The 22,878-nt window shown below is 36.7% G+C and overlaps 1 protein-coding gene across 1 annotated transcript in view; it reads left to right on the top strand.

Moving 5' to 3' along the window:
- The window catches only part of LOC145692113 (proclotting enzyme-like), a 43,599-nt gene that overhangs the window by 9,310 nt on the left and 11,411 nt on the right, over window positions 1-22,878 (top strand). The window contains exons 3-6 of the mRNA XM_081767407.1: window positions 14,590-14,781; window positions 16,656-16,820; window positions 20,485-20,603; window positions 22,708-22,872. Coding sequence (XP_081623533.1) covers window positions 14,590-14,781; window positions 16,656-16,820; window positions 20,485-20,603; window positions 22,708-22,872 — 641 coding nt within the window. The remainder of the gene's footprint in view (window positions 1-14,589; window positions 14,782-16,655; window positions 16,821-20,484; window positions 20,604-22,707; window positions 22,873-22,878) is intronic.

Below are 22,878 nucleotides of genomic sequence, written 5' to 3'. Positions count from 1 at the left end.
TCATGGCCAAAATTGATAATGATCTATCAGATAAATCTTGTGTCTCCTGGGCAGACGGACACACAAACAGATTAAATATACAAAAGAGTTTGTTAAAGTAGATTTGAAGAAGAATTCAGTGAAACTATACCATTTGCAAGAAGAATCCGTCCATTTCAAACAAAAGAACGAATATTTCTCTCCATAAATATATTTAGCTGGAAATCAAAGATGGCGCAGGTGTTCATCAATCTTAAGACGTAATTTCGAAACTTTTCTGTTTAGTGCCTTTTATTAACCGTATATCTACGTAATCACAAAAATATGTAAATTAAATCCACAGTATAATTAATTAACACAATATAGTGAATTTTGGGGGTAATAATGATGTGACATTTGATGATACAGCTCATCCAGATAGGTCATTATGTTTCATCTTTACTTTTCTGCCTGAATGGATGCTGGTTTTCTTATCTTCTTCTTCTCCTTTTTTAAATAGAAAGATTCAGAACAATTGATCATTGTGTTATGCAATTGTCCAGGTCACAATCGCTTCTAAACAATGCAGTTGATAAGGGCTATTCTATAGATGATGTGCGTTTTGCATAATAATAATAAAAGTAGCGTAACTTTCTTTTAAAATAGTTCAATAGAGTCTTGAAAAGATAATCGTTAAGAAATACTGATATTTATGATTCACCTTACTTATTATTTAGTAAATCTTTGTTTCACTTCATCTCTATTTTTCAATAGATTATGTGAATAATATGGAGGGTGCTTTTATATCAATTTACTAACTCCTGAAGGTAATAGCTATAGAGGGTCAAAAGAAAAACATGTATATTATGTCTATGCTCGGACACGTACCAATTGGTAATTATACAGTATATACAGGATGTTCCAGAATTAAACTTGTAAGTGTTGCAAACGTGTTCAGGACCTCAATAAAGAAATAAGTTTATCAGCGACTTCGGTTGGAAATACCTCATTATAGAGATGTGGCCAATTTAATGTAATCAGTGGAATTGAACATAGGGTCATTACTTTAATTTTATGCATAGTTAGGTGTTTCCGACCGAAGTAGCAGATGAACTTTTTTTGTATTGAGATCCTGGATACATATGCGAAGTTTGTCGGTTGTTTTATTCAGTGTAGCCACCCTACGAGCAATTTCACTAATTACCTTAAATAGGTTTCATCTCCTTAATTAGACGTTCCCGGCTAAAGTCGCAGATAATCTTTTATTCTTGTGTTAATGTCCTGAGTACATATATAAAGTTTGTCGGTTTTATTCTTAGAACACCCTGTGTATAGCAACATGAGGAGATTTTGAAATAAAAGAATTACGTTTCGAGTTGAAAATTAATTTATTTATTAATATAATGTTCTTTTAGCATAATGTACTATCTCTTTTTAACTCGATAATTCAATTGAGGCCTCTTTCTTTTAATTTTCTTTCAAGTCTGATCAAAATCCTAATATAGTATTGCTGACTGATTGTTCCGCAATAAGAATCCACTCGTATAGTTTCGTATATCTTTCCATATACTTTATTGTAAAAGTTCCCTTGGAAATAGGTGTGTGCACCCCTGATTTGAGGAACGTCTGGAGTTGAGATTAAGTAGTTGATGGTGATCGCAAATGGAAGCTAGTCGTGTTTAATGTCTGTTCTGGGATATATTTAGTAGTTTTGCTTATTTCATCAGAAGTAAGCTATGTTTGACAACTGAGGCATAATTAATAAAACTTAAAAAGAAATATTGGACTGAATTTGCTGAAGAAAATCTATTAAATAAAATAATTTGCAAAAATATCTTAGTGAAAAATCATCTCTTATTTTATCAGCAACTTAACTTGTTTTTAATCTCCTTGTTGATTAATAAATCTTGAGCATTACCATAAACTGAACACTTATTCTGGTTTAGAGGATTCTTCAAAATATAATGCACAGCTAGAACTAAATAGATATAAATCTTTGGCAGTTTCAATATTACACTTCAAATTACTTTTATTGGCAGAAAAAGTTGAAATTTTGAAAGCATGGCAAAGGTAAGAATATGATTTGTGGCTAGTTTTGTTTTGTCCCTTCTTCCACAGAGTAAAATGACTGTATTTAAGACAACTGCACAATATTATACTACGTATTTAAATCATTAACACGGAAAGAGTCTTTGCAGTCTTTGTAGATTAATTCAGATCAGCTGTTACGAGATGTTTAACAGAGAGTTTTTTTTCTTTCCTGTTTATAAAAAACTATATGTCCTTGTATAATTTTCTGTGAATAAAGATTAATCTAATCAGTACACAAATTTATTTCGGTACTTAGATAGTTTCTTTGCAATTTCAAAGTCGTTTCGTAAGAATTCTTTGATGTATTTCCAAATATGACACACACACACACACACACACACACACACATATATATATATATATATATATATATATATATATATATATATATATATATATATATATATATATATATATATATATATATATATATATATATCGGGTGTTGCAAAATAAGTGTTACAACTCTTGGGAGGTGACTCCCGCCACTGAGACAAGAAAAAAAGTTCTCTTCAACTTTCGGCTATTGGACATAGTTTCGGATCTACAAGGTGCCGAAAGCGTGGGAAAATGACTTTCGGACGCCAATAGTTCGGAAACTATCCAACATAAAGAGGGCGGGTAAAAAATTCACTGAAGAAGTCATACCTGCTCTATTGAATTTTGCATGTTTCACAATCCTACCATGCACGCGCCAGGGATTCCCCAAAGGAACGTAGGGAGTCCCGGATAATCTGCCAAATGAAACTTGGTCTAAATGGATATGAATTGATAGGCTTTCTACCAGGTAACAATAATTCGTTTGTATCAGGTCGATATCTGGAACAAATACAAAATGGCGGACACCTTCATGCCCGTTGTGTGTGGTTGCATAATCGCCAGGTACGGATGCTGGCCAACAGTGACGTTCTGAGTATTAAGTGTAGCGAATTTGTACTAAAATGCTCTAGAAAGACATCTGGAGTGTCCGTAGAGCATAACAGATGAAGCAGGGTGATTCACATGTGTGGAAACTCTTAACGAAAAATGCCCAGAAATGCACTCATACTCAGTAAACGTGAGTTCAAAGCGTCGGAAATGTAAGGATTAGCGTCAAGAACATGAAAGCCATTTCCAATTTACCAATAATATTCCCTCGAACCGATGCAATATGATGTGCACGGTTGCATACCAATAAGGATGCAACGACTGAGGCCAAGTTGAAATTGTGCAATTGAACTCACTAAGAATCTGGGTAAACTAAAGGAATGTCACTAGTGGGATCGCAGGATCGATATTGAAATGTGGCCAATGTATGTGTTGATATCAACATGTAGCTGATGGACACATGTCAACATGTCCCACTATTGCTGGGACACCGTCTCACGTGCGAAAACTAGGAAAATAACGTTGTACATTCTGCTATTACATCTGGTGCACCTTTTGGTAGAACGTAACTAGAACACGATTGTATCAATGTCCCTCTTTGTTTAGGACATTGTCCCCCAGTAGACACATATGAAAAGAAAGCTCTTAATGCATGGTTCAAATTCTGATAGAGCGTTAAAATAACAAACTTGTGTCATGGTCCACGTCTTCTAAGACATATGACTTACTCGAAATATAGTAAAGTACCTCCAGAAATTCGTATCTTATACACAGTGTACATGCCAAGACAAAGACGAAAATGAACCGATTTGGCACATTTAACACTACAGCTGGAACACCATACATATGAAAAAAACATTAGAAATACGAAGAAACGTCTTAAAGCTCTGATTGTTTACAACTGTGCAGTAGGAGCAACAAAATGAAACACACAGGCATGTCGGGAGGCGCTAGCCAAACAAAGAGGGTACTCCCCAAAGAAATGAATACAGAGAAAGTGAGGCTCCTTCGAACCTCAAGGCTAGAGCGCTCGCTTTTGCTCGCGCAGTTTCCAATCCTACAAGGAGCCCACAACCTCAGATTCAAGACCCGAGTATTTTTTTTTCCTATTTTTCGCACGTGGGACGGAGTCCCAGCAGTAGTGGGACATGTTGACATTTGTCCGTTAGCTACATGTTGATATCAACACATACATCGGTCACATTTCAATATCGATCGTGGGATCCCACTAGTGACATTCCTTTAGTTTATCCAGTTTCTTTGTGAGTCTAATTGCACAATTTCAAATTGGCCTCAATCGTTGCATCCTTATTGGTATGCAACCGTGCACATCATATTGCATCGGTTTGAAGAAATATTATTGGTGAATTGGAAATGGCTTTCATGTTCTTGACGCTAATCCTTACATTTCCGACCTTTAAACCCACGTTTACTGAGTATGAGTGCATTTCTGGGCATTTTTCGTTAAGAGTTTCCACACATGTGAATCACCCTGCTTCATCTGTTATGCTCTACGGACACTCCAGATGTCTTTCTAGAGCATTTTAGTAAAAATTCGCTACACTTAATACTCAGAACGTCACTGTTGGCCAGCATCCGTACCTGGCGATTATGCAACCACACACAACGGGCATGAAGGTGTCCGCCATTTTGTATTTGTTCCAGATATCGACTTAATACAAACGAATTATTGTTACCTGGTAAAAAGCCTATCAATTCATATCCATTTAGACCAAGTTTCATTTGGCAGATTATCCGGGACTCCCTGCGTTCCTTTGGGGAATCCCTGGCGCGTGCATGGTAGGATTGTGAAACATGCAAAATTCAATAGAGCAGGTATGACTTCTTCAGTGAATTTTTTACCCGCCCTCTTTATGTTGGATAGTTTCCGAACTATTGGCGTCCGAAAGTCATTTTCCCACGCTTTCGGCACCTTGTAGATCCGAAACTATGTCCGATAGCCGAAAGTTGAAGAGAACTTTTTTTCTTGTCTCACTGGCAGGAGTCACCTCCCAAGAGTTGTAACACTTATTTTGCAACACCCGATATATATATATATATACAGGCTCTTTGCAGTGAATAGTGCAACGGTGTCTTCCTGTTCTCCCTAATGACCCTCCAGCACTTTTTAACACATCTTTTATCTAATCTTATCTTTAGGCAGAACAGGGATTCCTGTTATGCCTAATGCCATTTCTGTCTCATCTTCGTAAAAAGGGATATTTAGATTTAAGGAAAACTTGATACTAATTATTTTCCGGGCCGCGGTGGCTCAGTAGTAGAGCGTTCACCTCTGGTGCTTGGGGCTCCGGGTTCGATCCCAGCCCCCGCCAAGTGAACTTTGTGGTGGACAAACACCGTGTGCGTGGGTTTTCTCGGGTTCTCCCGTTTCCTCCCACTTTCTTCATTCTACCATTTCATTCATTACTCATTATCACCGTCTCCTTTAGTCTAACCGGTATAACCGTGGGACGTAAAACACAATATTTCATTTTTTCATTTCACTAATTATTTTCCCGTCAATTGCAGTTGTTGTGAGGATCTCTTGATTTTCTTATATCATTTCAGTTTCTCTGAAATTAAATTACTAATCATAGATAACCATTATTTTACTACGATATGTCTACGCGATATCTGTTGGCCGCCTTCAACTTCACCGAGGAAATCTTATCCTTCTGGTTGCGAGCTTGCAACTAACTGAACAATAACATAGTTAAAGACTGCCCTTGCGAAAACGTGGATTGATTCTCTCTCATGACATGTAAAATTCTTTAAGAAAATAAGAAGAAAATTTGTATTTTTTTCTAAAAAAAAAGTTACTTTTGATGTTGAAGCATAATGGTAATATAAATATATAAATTGGAACAATAGGACCTAACAGATTAGGTTGCATATTATATATGCAATTACGGACAAGCATTCATTTGCTGTATGGTTAATTTACCGATCTCTGTTCTTAACCTAAATAACAATGATTACTATAGACACAGTAAGGTAGTGTATATAAAAACTCTTCAGTTGTGTGGAATTGAAGTGTTATAATTTGAAGTATATGACCATTGAGAAAAAACATACTTCGCAATTATAAAAGAATTATCCATCCGAAAGATGTAAACAAATGCTTGTTTGTGATTGGCCAAAATTAGAAAACGTAAACAATCTAGGTAGAATGCCTGTTCGCGATATTGAAATGGTACCTGTAGAAATATTTGTATTATATATATATATATATATATATATATATATATATATATATATATATATATATATATATATATATATATATTCAAAGTAGGTTTGTTTTCTTAACAGTTTTCCAATAACTATTTGTCAAGTTACTGAGAGCTGAAATATAGCACTTTTTTTCTTCGTTAGTAACACATTGAGTCATGTCCCCAAGATATATATATATACATATACATATATATATATATATATATATATATATATATATATATATATATATATATATATATATATATATATATATATATATGTGTGTGTGTGTGTATTTAAGGGCATTAATTATGTACTTGTAAGGAAGAAAAGGGAGAACTAGTTCACGCAGGAAAAAAAATAAACAAAACTTGATTTTTTTAAAAGTGCTTTGAATGTTGTGATCTTACACTCGAAGTACCGTAGTGTAGTTACCGTGCCATAGCGTAAACTTTTTAAAATATTACTCAGGCAATTACAGAATGATATTGGAGTGCTTTCATGATAGAATGGAATGTGTTCATGATGATATATTAAGTTTACAACAGAATAACAATAATAACATGAACTATAATACTCAAATTTAGTTCAAATGTATTTCAAAGTATTCAGCGTCAATAAATAAGTCTATTGCACAACGTTCCTGAGAAACCCACTTATATAGTGAGATAATTTTACAAATTTTAATATAATTTATCCTCATATTGAATTTGGGCCCTTCCAAAAGAAATTCTTGCGTATGTGCTTGCCTCATAGGAATTCTGTTGAAGAAAGTCTGAAATATTTGAATCGCACGTAGAGATTGTTCTCTTAGAACAACATTTAAGAATTTCCATAATGAGGTGCGACGCATCTACATTCAACTCAAATTCCCGATGCACATATCTGGGGTTTCCTTGTCCTTCCCTCTCAAACGACAACAAAATCTTGTTTCTTGCTTCTGATTTGACACTTTTACTAGGTACTTAAGGATACTTATATTAAGTTTCTAGTAAAATTTCCAGCTTTTATTAGTATCAACATTAAAGAAGTATTAACCATGTGCTTCTAGTTCATATTGTAAAATGATTTTTTTTAATTATTCACCCAAATTAGTAGAAGTTCATGGCAACATTCAGTTTTTACTTTAAATCTTTATTTTTTGATGAATTTATTTCTTCCTAATCAATAACTCACGAGGGCAAGGAGAAATTCCCAACATGAGGGTGAGGACGATGGACAACTACCTTCGCGAGAACGAGGGTGAACGAGGGCAAGGACAAAATGTTATTGCGAGGGCGAGGGTGAACGAGGACGAGGGTCAAATGTCACTGTTAGGGCGAGAGTGCGAGGACAAGTTTCGACATGGATGGAGAGGGTGCCCGAGGGCGAGGAGAAATTCCCAACACGAGGGCGAAGGTGCACGAGGGCGATGTTTAACTCCCTTTGCGAGGGCGAGGACAAGTCTTCAACACGAGGGCGAGGGCAAGCGAGGGCGATGGACAACTCCCTCCGCGATGGCGAGGGTGAACGAGGGCCAGGACCAACTGTCACTGTGAGAGCGAGGGTGTGAGAGGGCGAGGAACAATTTCCTTCGCGAGAACGAGGGCACGCGAGGGAGGAGGACAAGCTTCCTTAACAACAACTATGTTGAATTTGGTGTTTGACCATTTTTGGAGGAATATAATATTTAAAATAAGATCTACCATGTCCCCTAGATGAAAAGTTGATGTCATAGCAAGATTGGTCATATTCTTCTTTTCATTTAATTGCAGTAGACATTTTCTCTTATGTACTTCTACATAATTATTAAAAATAATAGCGCAAATGAATGTAATATTTGCATGCTTCTCATGAATGTTTATGGATAGAAATAGCGCTATGTTTAGAAGCGAGTGTGCCTCATTGTTGCCCTGCCTGTGGTAGAGACTTTTTGGTAGAAAGTGTCCACACTGTCATGTTTAATGAGTTAGATGGAAAAATACTTGACGGAATGACTTTTGTTCATAGATGGTTATTTTGTACTGGGCTCGCTCTCACTTCTCTCAACTGGGTTCGCGTTCACTTGGGCTCGGGCTCAGTTCTCTCAGTTCGGCTCGCGATTATTTATTTATTTGAGGCTCGCGTTTAATTATTAAATGAATAGTTTGTATTAAGTTTCTGGAACCAAGCAATATGTTCTGAAGTTGATTGTGTAGTAGTTTATTTCTTTACGTTTCCAATTTCTGTTGTAAAAATACATATTAAGTGAGATGATGCGTCAATGAACACCAGGATAGTATAGCCTTGGTGCGATTTCTTTGTGTTGTTTTTATCTTCTCCCACCCAAAACCAAGTTTTATATACTCAAAGGCACACACACACACACATATATATATATATATATATATATATATATATATATATATATATATATATATATATATATATATATATATATATATATAGGTGTGTGTGTGTTGGGGCAATATAGTATATGCAATATATATGCAAGTTAGTTGAAACCTGGGGTACTGCTATAGTGTTCCCAATCGAGCCCTGCACCTTCTAAGTCCATTAGATTACCTTTAAATTTTATTTTAAATTTTTAACTATATGACTTCCCTCAGGAGCAGCCTCTACTTTTAGTTATGTGTTTGAAGACATATTGTCCTGCTAAAATACATTAAATCTTATAATTTCTTAATTAGATTTTTTTCAGTAATAATAAAGTTCGGTCGGACACATGTTCCTTATTATTATTATTATTATTATTATTATTATTATTATTATTATTATTATTATTATTATTATTATTATTAGAAAATAGACAAAATTACTTACTCACCAACCAATATACATTTCTTGGATTTTTTTCGAATCTCGTGAGCAACACTAGTTCACTCAAGTCTTAGGTCTCAAACACTATTTTAGTGCCAAATAATCCTTACGTAAAACCTATAAATTGATAAAAGTAATTGTAAGATCAGAATGAAGAGCATTTATGAATCTTCAAAGATACTAAAATCACAATATATTCCAATCATATATATATATATGACATAAATGTTGTTAAATACACCCTTCTTATAACTCTCGTGACGCAGAAGGATTCTGAGAACTTCTAGATAAAGGAATACATTTTGTACGTAAATTTACAGAACGAGACGAGAAGTGAGTCTTCGAGAATCGAGATAATATTCATGGTAATATTAAGCGTGGAGTAGTCAATGATTTGTTCCATTTTAGGTGATCCGTAGTAAGTTATACGATGGTATATTTAGTTTTCTTTATTTAAGACGTACGAGGGGGGACCCAAAAGAAACCGGATTGAAAGAGCGCTGTCGTTCCTAGGCTTAGTAGAAAGTTCTGTTAGGTGGGTCTAGGAGAGCGGCGTCTGCGTACGAGGTTAACGTTTGATCGTATTATTGTTTTTCTCAAGTGTTCTCGTTTGCCGCCTGCGAAATCGTTATGGCAGATTCAAAGGTACAAGGAGTGTGTTTGCTTCCTACTTGGGAAATCGGAAACGAAAACTTACCAAATGCTTCAACAGGCTTTCAAGAAGGATACTATGAACCGCACACAAGTTTTTCAGTGGTTTGGGCGCTTTAAGTGTGGTGAGATGAGTGTTGAATATCATGCTCGTTCTGGGTGCTCTTCATCATATCGAAACGACGAAAACATCGAACAAATCTGCGATGGACAAAACAAGGGCGATGGACAACTCCCTTCGCGAGGGCGAGGGGCAACGGCCACAGCCAAAGCGAGGGTGCGCGAGGACAAGGAGAAATTTGAAGTACGGGAGCGAGCGCGATGGACAACCATCCTCGCGAGGGCGAGGGTGATTGACAACTCCTTTCGTGAGGGCGAAGGCGCGCGAGGGCGAGGATAAGTTTCCAGCACGAGGGCGAAGCGCGTGAGGGCGAGGGCCAACTTCTACTCTGAGGGCGAGGGTGCGCGAGAGTGATGGACAACTCCCTTCGCAAGGGCGACGGTGCGCGAGGGCGAGGACAAGTTTCCAGCACGAGGGTGAATGTTGAACGAGGGCGAGAGCTAACTGCAACTGCGAGGGCAAGGGCCAACTGCCACTGCGAGGATGAGTGAGGTCGAAGTAAAATGAACATCTATGATGTATGGTGGCTTAAGTTTCGAGGAAAACCACTCCTTACCTGTTTGTTGTAACATTAACTTTCAAGTAAAGCAATTCTACTATGATGCAGTACCTGTAAATATTTTCCTTAAATATTTTTGTTACTAACATCAAAGATAAAAGAAATATTTGAATTTCAGAATAAACGTGATGTACATGTCTTAATGAAAGCCATTACAGAATTCCTCCTAATTTATAGAACAGTTCTGATTTAAAATGTGGAGAAATATCTTACCTAAAGCAAGAATTCGTAGACATTCAGTTTGTTCACCGAAGTAACTCTAAACGGCAACAAATACTTGCTTCGGATTGGCCGAAACTAAATGTCAACTACTTATTGATTGTACTTGGCAAATTATTTTTCCATATTGAAACCTAAGTGGCTTGTTTCAAATACGTAAAGAGATATTAGGGGCCTCAAATTCTTATTAGCTTAGAAAAGCTACGTAAACTGAAGTATTTATACTAAATTATTTAATCGGAGCTTTTTTTATAAATATGATTAAGTATTACATTTTAAATGCCTTTCCACTAATAAAGTACGTGCAAATTTAGTTTCAATTTCAAATAGAATTTATGTTTTTGTTGGTAGAGTCATATACAAGAAATAACTTTATTATGCTATAGCTATAGTTTCCTACTAAATGGTCATAAAATGAATAAAATGAGAGAAATAAGCCATGAGAAAAATTCTTACCAAATATGGGTTGGATACAATAGTATAGTAGCATTTGAAAAGAAGCAAATTCTAGATTTTTTATCTTACACTCATAGCACCATAATGTACTGCACCATAATGTAGGCCTCATTAGGGTTGTTTTTATTGCAAAACTTTTACAATGAACAGTTTTGAGTCTGATCTTCCATTGAAAATTTATGCTAAAAATAGGGCTTATGAGAAGCAATTTTTTTGAATGTAACTGTATGACATGTTTTTTCGCAATGAATTATAATGTATATATTCCTATTTCAGATAATGTAATTTAAAGGGTTCTGGAATGGTATTCGAAAATCAAGGGAAAATGGGTACTAATAAATTTCCCTCAAATACCCCTTTTGTCAGAATTAGGCAGAAGAGGAATTTCTGTTATACTTAAAGATAAGATTAGATCAAAATTGTGTTAGAAAGTGATAGAGGGTCATTAGGCAGAACAGGAAGGAACCAGTACAACTCAAAGTTTATGTACAAAGTCCATTAGTACACCTCAATATGTGCACCGTTCGTGGCCCTAAGCACATCCAGTCTGTATTCAATTTCCTGCCACGTATGCTCTAACATCTCATGTGTAACAGTGTTAAGAGAGGCTGCAATGCGGGTTTTTAAGTCAGCTATGTCAGTAACCACTGTACGGTAAACACTATCCTTCACAAAACTCCACAGAAAAAAGTCGAGGGTTGTAATGTCTGGCGATTTCGGTGGCCATGGAATGGGGTCACCCCGTCGAATCTATCGGTTGCAAAAGGTATCGTCCAGGTGATCATGGACTGCTGCGAACAAGTGTGGTGGAGCACCATCCTACTGGAACAGAACCTTCGCTGCAAATCCTCCAACTGCGGAATGGCAAAGAATTGAATCATGTCGAGATAATTGACACCAGTAACAGTTGGCTTGGCGAAGAAAAGAGGCACAATGATTTGGTTGTCCATTAGACCATACCAGACATTAATCTTTGGGCTGCCTCTCTCAAGTTCCCGTGCTCCATGTAGGTGTTTTGAACCCCAGTTTCGTATGTCATGACGGTTTAACTTGCGCGACATACGAAATGTTGCCTCATCACTTAAGCACACATGTTTCAAAAACCATGTATCTTCATCGATACGTTGTAACATGTCTGTTGCAAACTCAGCCCGTTTTGGTTTGTCTGTTGGTAACATTTCCTGCAACAACTGTACTTTAAAAGCATGGAAAATGAAATGAAATGAAATCTTTGAGTTTTACGTCCCACGGTTATGCCGGTTAGGCTAAAGGAGACGGTGATAATGAGAGATGAGTGAAATGGTGGAATGAAGAAAGTGGGAGGAAACGGGAGAACCCCGAGAAAACCCACTAGCACGGTGTTTGTCCACCACAAAGTTCACTTGGCGGGGGCTGGGATCGAACCCGGGACCCCAAGCACCAGAGGTGAACGCTCTACCACTGAGCCACCGCGCCCCCCCTTTAAAAGCATGGAGACGCAGCCGTTTGTGAATCATCATGTTACGGTGGACCTGGGTATTTGCAGTTGTCTAGCGGCCGAACGGATTGATTTCCTTGGACTACATACGAATGTTGTACATACCTGCTCAATTCGTTCATCACTTCTGCTGGGTGATCCTGCTTCTTTCTTATGCAACACAGAATCTGTTGTTATGAAGTTGGTGTGCCATGCACGGATGGTGGATTCTGATGGTGGCTCCCTGTGAAATTGAGTAGAGAAGTTCCGTTGGACTTGTGTGTTCGATTTGATCTCTGTGATTCATGCTCACTTACAACTGGCTAACCAAAAACGCTCTGTTACACGTTCAAACTAAAGTCATTTTCCGACACAGGATTATATGCGTATTCACACACGGAATGACACCTTACTAGGAAAAGAAACTGATAAGGTTCTTTGAGTCCAAAGGATGAGAGTTCATATGGAGGTTTTTAGGCTCTAAGGAGTTAAATATTATGAGTTGTGTATTTATAAAGTAGGATCGTTAATATAAAAAATATACACAAATTACAGCCTAAAGTTTATAATAACTTAGCTGAATACACTGAAACATTCTTAATGCAACAAATCACAAAAATGTAAAAAAAAATCGCTGTGGCTTGTACAATAACCAAATTAACTATGTGAAAACCTACGCAGTAAGTAGTCCGAGCCGTCTTCACAACTTTCTCTACGTTCAGACCAATGAGAAACGTCAGCATTCATGATATAGAAGGCTTGTGGAAGTGAAGAAGACCTGGTGTTTGTAAATATCTTTGATAACCCAAATACCATAATACAGCGCTATATGTGCACAACACCCAACCACCCGTGCACCAACCTTGCATTCGCAATACCAGCTACGCATTGGAGGTGAAACACCATTGTGGTACTGAATTCATGCGTTGTATATTTTGAAAGACGTGTGATGTGATTGTAGTTGGATACGAACAATATCATCTCTCTCTTTCTCTCTTTGTGAACAAATAGTTCATAAAGAAAGACCCAATTCATTCAAATCCTTCTCTGTATAAAACTTGGCTTGCTTAATTTGATACCCCAAGCGTCATGTCGTGCAACTCCTAAATGCTCAATCTTGGAAAGCTCATTGAAATGTCAGAGGACATCTTGTGCCAAGTACTCTTGCGTTTTCCCAGTTTTCGGATTCTACTAGTGTTTGTAAATGATTAGGTTAGAATTCGTTCGGCGATGATCTCGTCTTCCGTATCACTTGAGATACGAGAAGGTCGAAAAGCATTGCACATAACACAAATATTTCGAACAAACTCGCCATCTCTGTGTTCGGCATTACTTGTCCTAGAGCTTTGCATCGTTTGATTAAACCATTGACAGCTTCGATCACCCATCTAATACATGTAACAAGTCGGTTCATTTGCGGTATGCTGTTTCTTGCTTTGTAAGAAATATGGTAATTTGGAATAGGTCTTCTTTGACTCTTCAATATTTTGTACCACACACACATCTCTACAACTTTGCATAAAGCTACTACAGTGCTTTCTGTTCTTCCATAATCCCTACATGGACCTTCTTTCTCTCACAAATGCACCTTCCGTGTGATCAAATGCGCTTTCGTTTGGTCTTCACAGGCAATTTTCTGCTATATGACGTCAGTGCAGCAACTACCTACTGATATGCTTTTTCTTTTTTTTTTTTTTTTACCATGAGCGCAATCGTGATACACTTTGTTACTTACATATTTTATGTGTTGTTAAATACTTAGTATATTATATAAATAAGAAAGTGTATCAACGTTGCGCTCATAGTTTAACAAGCAAGAGACTAACGAAAAATCAGCAATTTTTGCAAAAATCCTCCAACTACTCGAGTTTGGAACTCTAAAATAAACGTAAATATGAATAGCGTGAAACAAATATTTATTGCAACGTTACATAGGTATGTTCTATATTTAACACCGGTAGTTAGAATTGTTGTAGTACTCATTTCATTCTTTGGAGATTTTCAGAGCCATAAAACGCCCTTATGGACCCTCATCCTTTTAAGTAGAAGATGGCGGTAGAAAGAGAAGATGCTTCAACATAGAAGTAACTCATTTACTGCAACTGCTTTCGTTTATGGAACATAAATTCAGAACTTTACTTCTTTTGAATTATGTATGTGTATGAATCAACACCTAGTATTTCTTTTTAATTGCAGTATATCCAGGTGCACTTCCAACTGTACCGACTACTTCGAGGCAGCAATATCATCCACCAAGCAGAGCTCCAGTGCCAACATCTGCTCCAGTGAGTCAACGTTTACCAACTACCACAACCCAGAAGCGTGTTTTGACTCCATCTCCCACTACAGCAGCAGTTCCATTGCAGCAAGAAGATAACAATTTCGAAGGTTTGTCATACAGAATTTATGTTTGAGATGCACCGTATTTTCTTTTGTAACATGTGAACTGTAGAAGTATTGATGTAAGATTTCTTAATAAGAATGTCTTCTAAATTCAGGCGCTGAGTTCGGTAACTGTAGTTTTTAATCTGCTTTATCAAAATTGAACAAACTTTGGTCAACTTGACAACATGAGAGAGTTTAATTATATGGTATCTTAAAGAAGGACCGGATGGGTCAAAATGACCCATCACCATATTTTAATATTCCACTGTAAACGTACTTGAAATACTAAGTGAATAATATTTTATGAATTTGTTAAGGCCAATAGCATAAAATATTATTTACTTAGTATTTCAAGTACGTTTACAGTGGAATATTAAAATATGGTGATAGGTAATTTTGACCCATCCGGTCCTTCTAGTGTTAAATAACGCCATAAGTACGTTATGAATAATCCATCTTAGCATTAGCACTTTATTGGATCTGGGAAGTTGGCAGTTGCTGATCCCAGATGAGGAGCCGGTAACGTGACACCCGGGTCATCTGCTGGAAGAGCCTATTCATGTAAATGTATGTAGGGCCTATGTGTCTCTATCCAAAATGCCGGAAATTAGGTCAAATTCTGATATTTGCTTGTCTGTTGTTTCAGATCACATAGATCTTAATACGTGAAATTGTAACAAAACGTTTGTTTCATGAAGAGCTTTCAAACAGAACATACAAAAGGATAGATTAAGACTTAACTGTATGTTAATTTTTGGAGATATTTTTTAATTGGCATTTTGGGTGGACATTACGTAGAGGCGTCACATTTGTACCAAAGTACATGTCTTGCAAAGACCTTTTAAATTATACATTTCTCAGCTACTTCCAGAGGCAGCTCTTGAGGAAAGTAACATCCGTAAATAGTAATTTTATCGCTTCTAACTGAGGGAAGAAAAACTTACCTAATGCATTCATTCTTGTATGCAAGTATTAGAACATTAGGTAAACTTTCTTCCTTTAGTTTCAAGCAATAAAAGTATTTGTTTACGATATGGCTTTCCCCATAAGCCGCCACTGGTCACTTCTGTCATTTGAAAATTTTGAAAAATGAAATGAAATCTTTGAGTTTTACGTCCCTCGGTTATGCCAGAGGAGACTGATGATGAGTAATGAATGAAATGGTGGAATGAAGAAAGTGGGAGGAAATGGGAGAACCCCGAAGAACCCCAACGCACACGGTGTTTGTCCACCACAAAGTTCACTTGGCGAGGGCTGGGATCGAACCCAGGATCCCAAGCACCAGAGGTGAACGCTCTACCACTGAGCCACCGCGGCCCCCTTGAAAATTTTGAGTTGTCACTTGTTTGCTTCTGGTAGCTATACGTATAGTGGTCTATTTCTATTAGACCAAAAATGACTGAGAGCACGGTGGCTCTATGATAGAGTACCCAACTTTGCTGCGATAAATGATTCCCTAGTTCGATCCTAGCACATGTAAATCCATGTGATGGACAAAATCGTATCCATAGGTTTTCCCACACTTACATTCCACCAATTCTTCACAATCGTTCACTTTCACTAATCATTCTGTCTGTTTTCTTCTTCTGTCGTCTGTCTTCTTTAACTGACAGGGCACAATAGACACGATTAAAAAAAAAAACATTTAATTTTCATTTTTTAAAAAAAGCTCACGACTACTTATATTAATAGAATAAGCCTAGATCTATTAGTTTCAATACTTTCATAAATTCCAATTGTTTGTTTTAAAAATAAAGCAACTCCTGACTTCTAGAAACCTAGTCGAATTGACTTTGATTGATTATTCGAATTATTTGTTCTTATACTTTTTTAAAAAGAATTTTGAATTATAACTGTGAATTCATTTTGTTTTCCAGGCTGTGGCATATCTTCGCTTCTTCCTAATTTTCTGATAACCAAAGGTCAGGCTACTGATAGAGGACAATGGCCGTGGCATGTGGCAATATTTATGACTTTGGAGGAAGCTGGAATTATGTTTCAGTGTGGAGGAACTCTTATCAGTAAGAAACATGTTATTACAGGTTAGTTAATTTATATTATTATTATTATTATTATTATTATTATTATTATTATTATTATTATTATTATTATTATTATTATTAATTATTATTATTATTATTATTATTATTTTGGTTTAGTAAGTACTCTGAGAGAAGGTAACTTATATTGTAATATACAGCGTGCTACTGTCTACAAACAATGCCGTGTACTCTTGTTTGTAAACATCACCACATGGATTTGCTTTACACCACGTATGATTACTACGAGCAGCAGATGACAGACCACTGGCACCTCATACGAAGTACAGGACGACAGGACAGCAGCATCGCCACCGCCGCTCTGGACGACTGTAAATTCAGCAGCAACCAACGGACCAGTACCAATTCTTTGGTGTCCCTTCCTACCAATGAAGCCATATCTAGCATTTGGTGCTAGATCCAGCATAATTCACATGAATTTAGCACGTAGCATCTTGACTTTAAGTTTAGCATCTTGGCCAAATCTACCATAATTTCATTCTTCCCTCTAGTGAACAGAAAAAGAACGAAAATTTAGATAGTTCAAGGACCGTCTGGAATTATTCTTTTTGGTTGAAGCGATGGTTGGAGCAATGAAACCGGTCAATATTTCCGCGGTTGTAATTTATTGTTGAATTCAGAGTAATGTTCAAAATTAGCAAAACGTGACTCTACAAACCATATTTACTTACCCATAGTTTTATTACTGTCAACTGAAACCTGAATGTGTGGTTATCTGGGATGTTTCTATCGCTTTTAATTTACAACTTGAGAGGGGAGGGATATGAGCGTCAGGGGACAGCTAGTAATACACTAAAAGAAATGCATCAGGGCTGTGTCGGAAGCGGCATGTTCTGTATATATTTCTTAAAATGTTATCCATTCATAAAATATAAATTCTACCTTCCTCCCCTATAACGTGCCATTTACCAATTTATTTCATTATCATTCCTGACAGCTTCATATTAGCTTTGTACATGAATACAGTTGAAACACTTCATTAAAATAATGAAGATAAGTAATAGCAGGTCTTTTTTTAAAATTAGTTAGGAAATATAATTTGAAAATCTGGCATAATTTACATAAATCTAGCATAATTCAGACCCGTGTTTGGCATCATCGCAAGTCTCGAGTGTGGCAACCCTGCGCTCGTACTGCTTGCCTTGGAGCATTAGGAGCAACCTACCCACAATGCCTCTAGTCTACTTCGGGATCATGGCTATTCATTTCCTCCTGGTTTAGCCTGCTTCGGGGCTCTGTGACTTCTAACCCCCCTCACTGCTTTCTTCGGATCATTGGGATTTCCTTCGTCACTCTGCCTAGCCTGCTTCAGGGCTCTGTGGAGATCCTGTCTTCGACCACATGATGAAAGACTACCTAATTTCAACCTGATAAATTAGAAGAAAGCACTTGTGTAGTATTTTCTGTAAATACTGTTATACGTATAGTGAATTTTTACAAATAAACCGGCAGTGCAAATCGATTCCGGACCTTGTTTTTATTACCTAGCTCTACCTACCAAGAAGTTTTAGATGGTAGAGGCCTGTCCGACTCAGACTTTTCTGAAATACCTCGCTATCGGACGCTATTTTTTTAACCGAATTATTGAACTTTTAATTCATAGATATGTGATTTAGTAGGTTCAGTACTTGCTACCAGCAAAGAAGTTTTACAATATTATTGTTTCTTTTTTGGTTTAGTAAGTGTTCTGGGAGAAGGTAATTGATATTATTATTTCTTTTTTGGTTTAGTCAGTGCTTTGGGAGAAGGTATAATCAATATTGTTATTTCTTTCTTGATTTAGTAAGTGGTCTAAGAGATGGTATTAACATCTTCAAATAACAGCGAATGTAAATCAGGTGTCATATTGTCAGTTAAAGATGGCTTATTTCCCCGAATTTTGTGGACAACCTCGAAATTGTGTTTTATTTTTCAGAATATTTTCCTTATCTGATTTTAAATTGTCTTTATAATTTTATAAGCTGCAGTGACGAATCCATGAAGTATTTTCCGGCGAGAAATACATACATGTGTGCAGTGAAAAGAGTTGTCAATTCTTTACTTTTAAGAAAAGTATAATAGTAATAGGATGCTCTGTTAAGGCTTTATATCAGAGGTAATTATGAAGCAACTTACCGATGCAAACAGACTCATCAACCAAGTTGGTGATGAAATAACAACTAGGTGCAAAGGCGCCGATTTCTCTCTAAATTTAGGAGAGCTCATTCAGATGCAGAAGGCATATATGAGGATTTTTAAGGCAAATTGCATTCAAATTATGTCAAATATTGAATATATATTCATAAATGCAATGCGGGGGCTCACATGAGCTTTTGGGAGTCCCGGGCCCCCCGTCCCCCTGGGATCGGCGCCCTTGACTAGATGGGAACTGCATGTTGCTATACTATGTAAAAGATCTGTCGCAATTAGCTAATATTATAAAGTTCAACGTTAAAATATGCATAACTTTGTATTATATGGATTATGCTCGTTGTATTATATGAATGAGAAAGTTAGTCGCTAACTCCCAAAAGGCTGGTGAACCTTGGCCTTAAGTATAAAATTTAGCTGCAGTCATTTCCAACTGAATACTCCGTGACGTCATAGGTTTCTGCTCCGCTTCTTAGTAAACTATACGGAGAGGTGAAAGAGTAGACAAGGAACTTGGCGTCCAGAACAAATAATGGTGTGATTAACATAAGAACATTGAAAACATTGTCGATGCTATGGCAGGCGTACTACACATGGCTCCTTACTTATACACTGCCAACATTTGCTTCAACCGTTCACTTACGTCACACCTCCTTTGCTCTTGTATTTTTCTGTGTTATTAATTTGTCTGATCTTAAAAGCGAATTTCTAGCCAGTTGGAAATGACCTATCCGTTACTTTGTCAGATAAAAAATAAAGTTTTGTATCAACTTTCTAAAGCTTTTGAGGTAGTGGCGACGCCAGCTTTAATTTCTTGAGGTCGGGATAAACAGAGGACAGAGATAATTTTGAGAGTAGAGATATTTTTGTGTATGTGTGCCTAGAAGGATAGTTTTATATTACTTGACATATAGTAAACATAATATATGTAGGGGCAGTGGGGGAAGTAGACGTAGCTACCAAGGGGCACTCACCTCCTTACTCCGACTGGCATCATCATTGTCTTGAAGAAGTAAATAGCCCTAGCTCCCCAGTCTATCCGCTCCTGAGGTCGTATAGAGACCAGTGGATCTGTGAATGACTTTCGAAGGGGGGGGGGGTAGGTTTCGTTACCAGATAACTAAGCAATAGATCCAGATCCAGATGGGACCAAAGCAGTCCCGTAGCCAGCCCAAAAATTTAGGGGGGGCCCGATAGAAGTTAGGGGGGCCCGACCCAACCATATTATAGTCCATCACCATATTATAGTTCATTTGGAAGCCTACCGTGAAAATTTTAGGGGGCAGTGAAAATTTAGGAGGGGCGGCCCACCCTAGCCCCCCGTGGATACGGGCCTGGACCAAAGCAAACTTCAGATCAACGCTTATGTTAAAGACTTTTTTTTTTTCTATCTTTCTAATTTTACCATGACATCAAATCTTCGTCCTCAATGGATCAGGACTTTGGTGAGCTTTTGCTATATAATAATCTCAATAAACTTATTGAATCTTCAAGCATTTCTCCATCTATTTTGCAGCTGCCCACTGTGTTTACGACAAAGCTAGTTCGAAGACATTGCCACCTCAAGATTTTGTATTGTACTTTGCAAAACATAATTTACACCAGTGGACGGAGCCAGATGTTGTTGTGCGAGAGGTAGGTGTCCTTTCTTTTCTCAATATACAAGTTGTATTTAATAATGATCTTATTTCTAATACCAAAACAGCTCAATCTGTACGCAACGATAATCTAATATATAAAATTGAAACTATGTTTGTAACTTCATAACTCTTGATCCAACCGATAGATCTTGATCGAATATTTAACATAGATGAGGTTCGAATCTAGGATGGGTTTGTATCATTTCACTTTGACGGTGCAATTTAAAGGAGGGGCAGGTGAAGTATTTAAAATGATCGAAAATGACCGATATTAGTGTTGAATCGATAGTTTTCGTCGTCACTGAGATGAACAATGACACTTCCGATGCTGTTTAAATCCAAAATCAGCCCTCTAACTTGGGGAAGGGGAAGGTATGTAAAAATGATCGATATTAGTGTCGAATCCAAAGTTTTCGTCGTCGCTGAGACGAACAGTGACACTTCCGATGCCGTTTTAATCCAAATTCAGCCCCATTGCCAATTATGTTCCAAATGAAATATATATTCTCTGTGTGTGAAGAGCAATTTGCTAATTCTTAATAGTACACAGTGTAGATAATAGGTGTCGCTACCTGTATGCATAATGCCAATAGATGCCGCTAACGTGCAAGCAAATTTGCAGATTTAAAACTATTGTGCTATTTAATTTCAGCCGAAAACTGCATTTTTAATTGTTTCAAAATAAGACAAAGGCTGTAAGATTTGAGCATTAATATTTACGAATTTATGTAGTAACATATTGTGCCAACTTAGTTCTAACGTCAACTGTATCGTTTTAATGTAAATTATTTCAAAGTGGAAAGTGCTAATACTGAACATGATTTTCTGTTTATTATTAAACACAAGTAAAGAACAGATATCTTAATAAAGCACAGACGTACGACGGCTTGTAATAATAATTCTGTTTTTCAGGTTTTGAAAATCTCTGATCGGTCATATAAGGCTTGAAGATTAAATGATGCATACAGGCAAAGCTTCGTCATTCTACACCACATAATATATATACGTTCCTTCAGTGGCGTATCCAAGGGGAATTTCGTGATTTTAATCCCCCTCTTGAGCAAGATATTATGCAAAAATAAACATTTACTACCTAGGTATATTAAGATTTGTACCTAAAATTGTATCAACCTAGAAGCTTGAATCCTCCCGCTTACGAACTTCTGAGTACGCCATTGCGTGCCCTGAACATCAGTGCCGGAATATCGAAATAAACACTAGATAATATTATCAAGACATCCCGTATATGTCTTGTAGAAATGAAAGTGTCCATTTACTAGGCTTTTTATGGAATAATCACACGATACCTATTGAACATCCAAATATTGTCCAGTGACAGGTACATTTCTTCGAAATCCAAGTGAAATCTCGTGGATTTTTCCAGTATTCTTAAAGTTTCTACTAAGTCCCGTTAATATTTCCAGTATCCTTAAAGTTTCTACTAAGTCCTGTGTATTTCTCCAGCAACCTTAAAGTTTCTACTAAGTCCTGTGTATATTTGCTGTAACCTTACATTTTCTACTAAGTCCCGTTGATATTTCCAGTATCCTTAAAGTTTCTACTAAGCCCCTTGTATTTCTCCAGTAACCTTAAAGTTTCAACTAAGTTCTGTATATATTTCCAGTAACCATAAAATTTCTACTAAGTCCCGTTGATATTTTCATTATCCTTTAAGTTTCGACTAAGTTCTGTGTATATTTCCGGTAACCTTAAAGTTTCTACTAAGTTCCAGTATAGTCCCAGTAGCCTTAAAATTTGTACTAAGTTCTGTGTATATTTCCAGTTACCTTAAATTTTCTACTAAGTCCCGTATATATTTTCAGTATCCTTAAAGTTTCTACTAAGTCCCGTACTATTCTGGCCGCTGTATTGATTTTTATGAAAAAAAATAGAACAACAAGGAAAGAAAGTAATATTTTTTTATATATTTCGATAAGAAATAAATATAATAAATCATATATAACGTTGAATAATAATTTAATTTGTTTTAAGAACAAAGAAAATGATCATTTTAAATAAATCATAAAACTATAATTATTATGCAGATTTACTGAAGCATATTCACTGACATTTTATAAGTTTTTTTTTATTTTTTTCAGGTACAGAATATTATTATTCATCCAGATTATGGGAAAAATAAATACGACTCGGATATAGCAATACTGGTTCTTTCACGTGGTGTAGAGTTTTCTCGCTTGGTTAGACCTATATGCTTATGGGACAAGCCACCTGCTCTACAAGCGTTGGTGGATAAAATTGGAGTTGTAAGT

The sequence above is a fragment of the Thermobia domestica genome, chromosome 8, assembly GCF_964235325.1.
Source record: "Thermobia domestica chromosome 8, izTheDome1.hap1.1, whole genome shotgun sequence".
In the NCBI taxonomy this organism is placed as follows: domain Eukaryota; kingdom Metazoa; phylum Arthropoda; class Insecta; order Zygentoma; family Lepismatidae; genus Thermobia; species Thermobia domestica.
The sequence above is the reverse complement of the archived record's forward strand: the minus strand, read 5'-3'. Positions and strand labels throughout refer to the sequence as shown.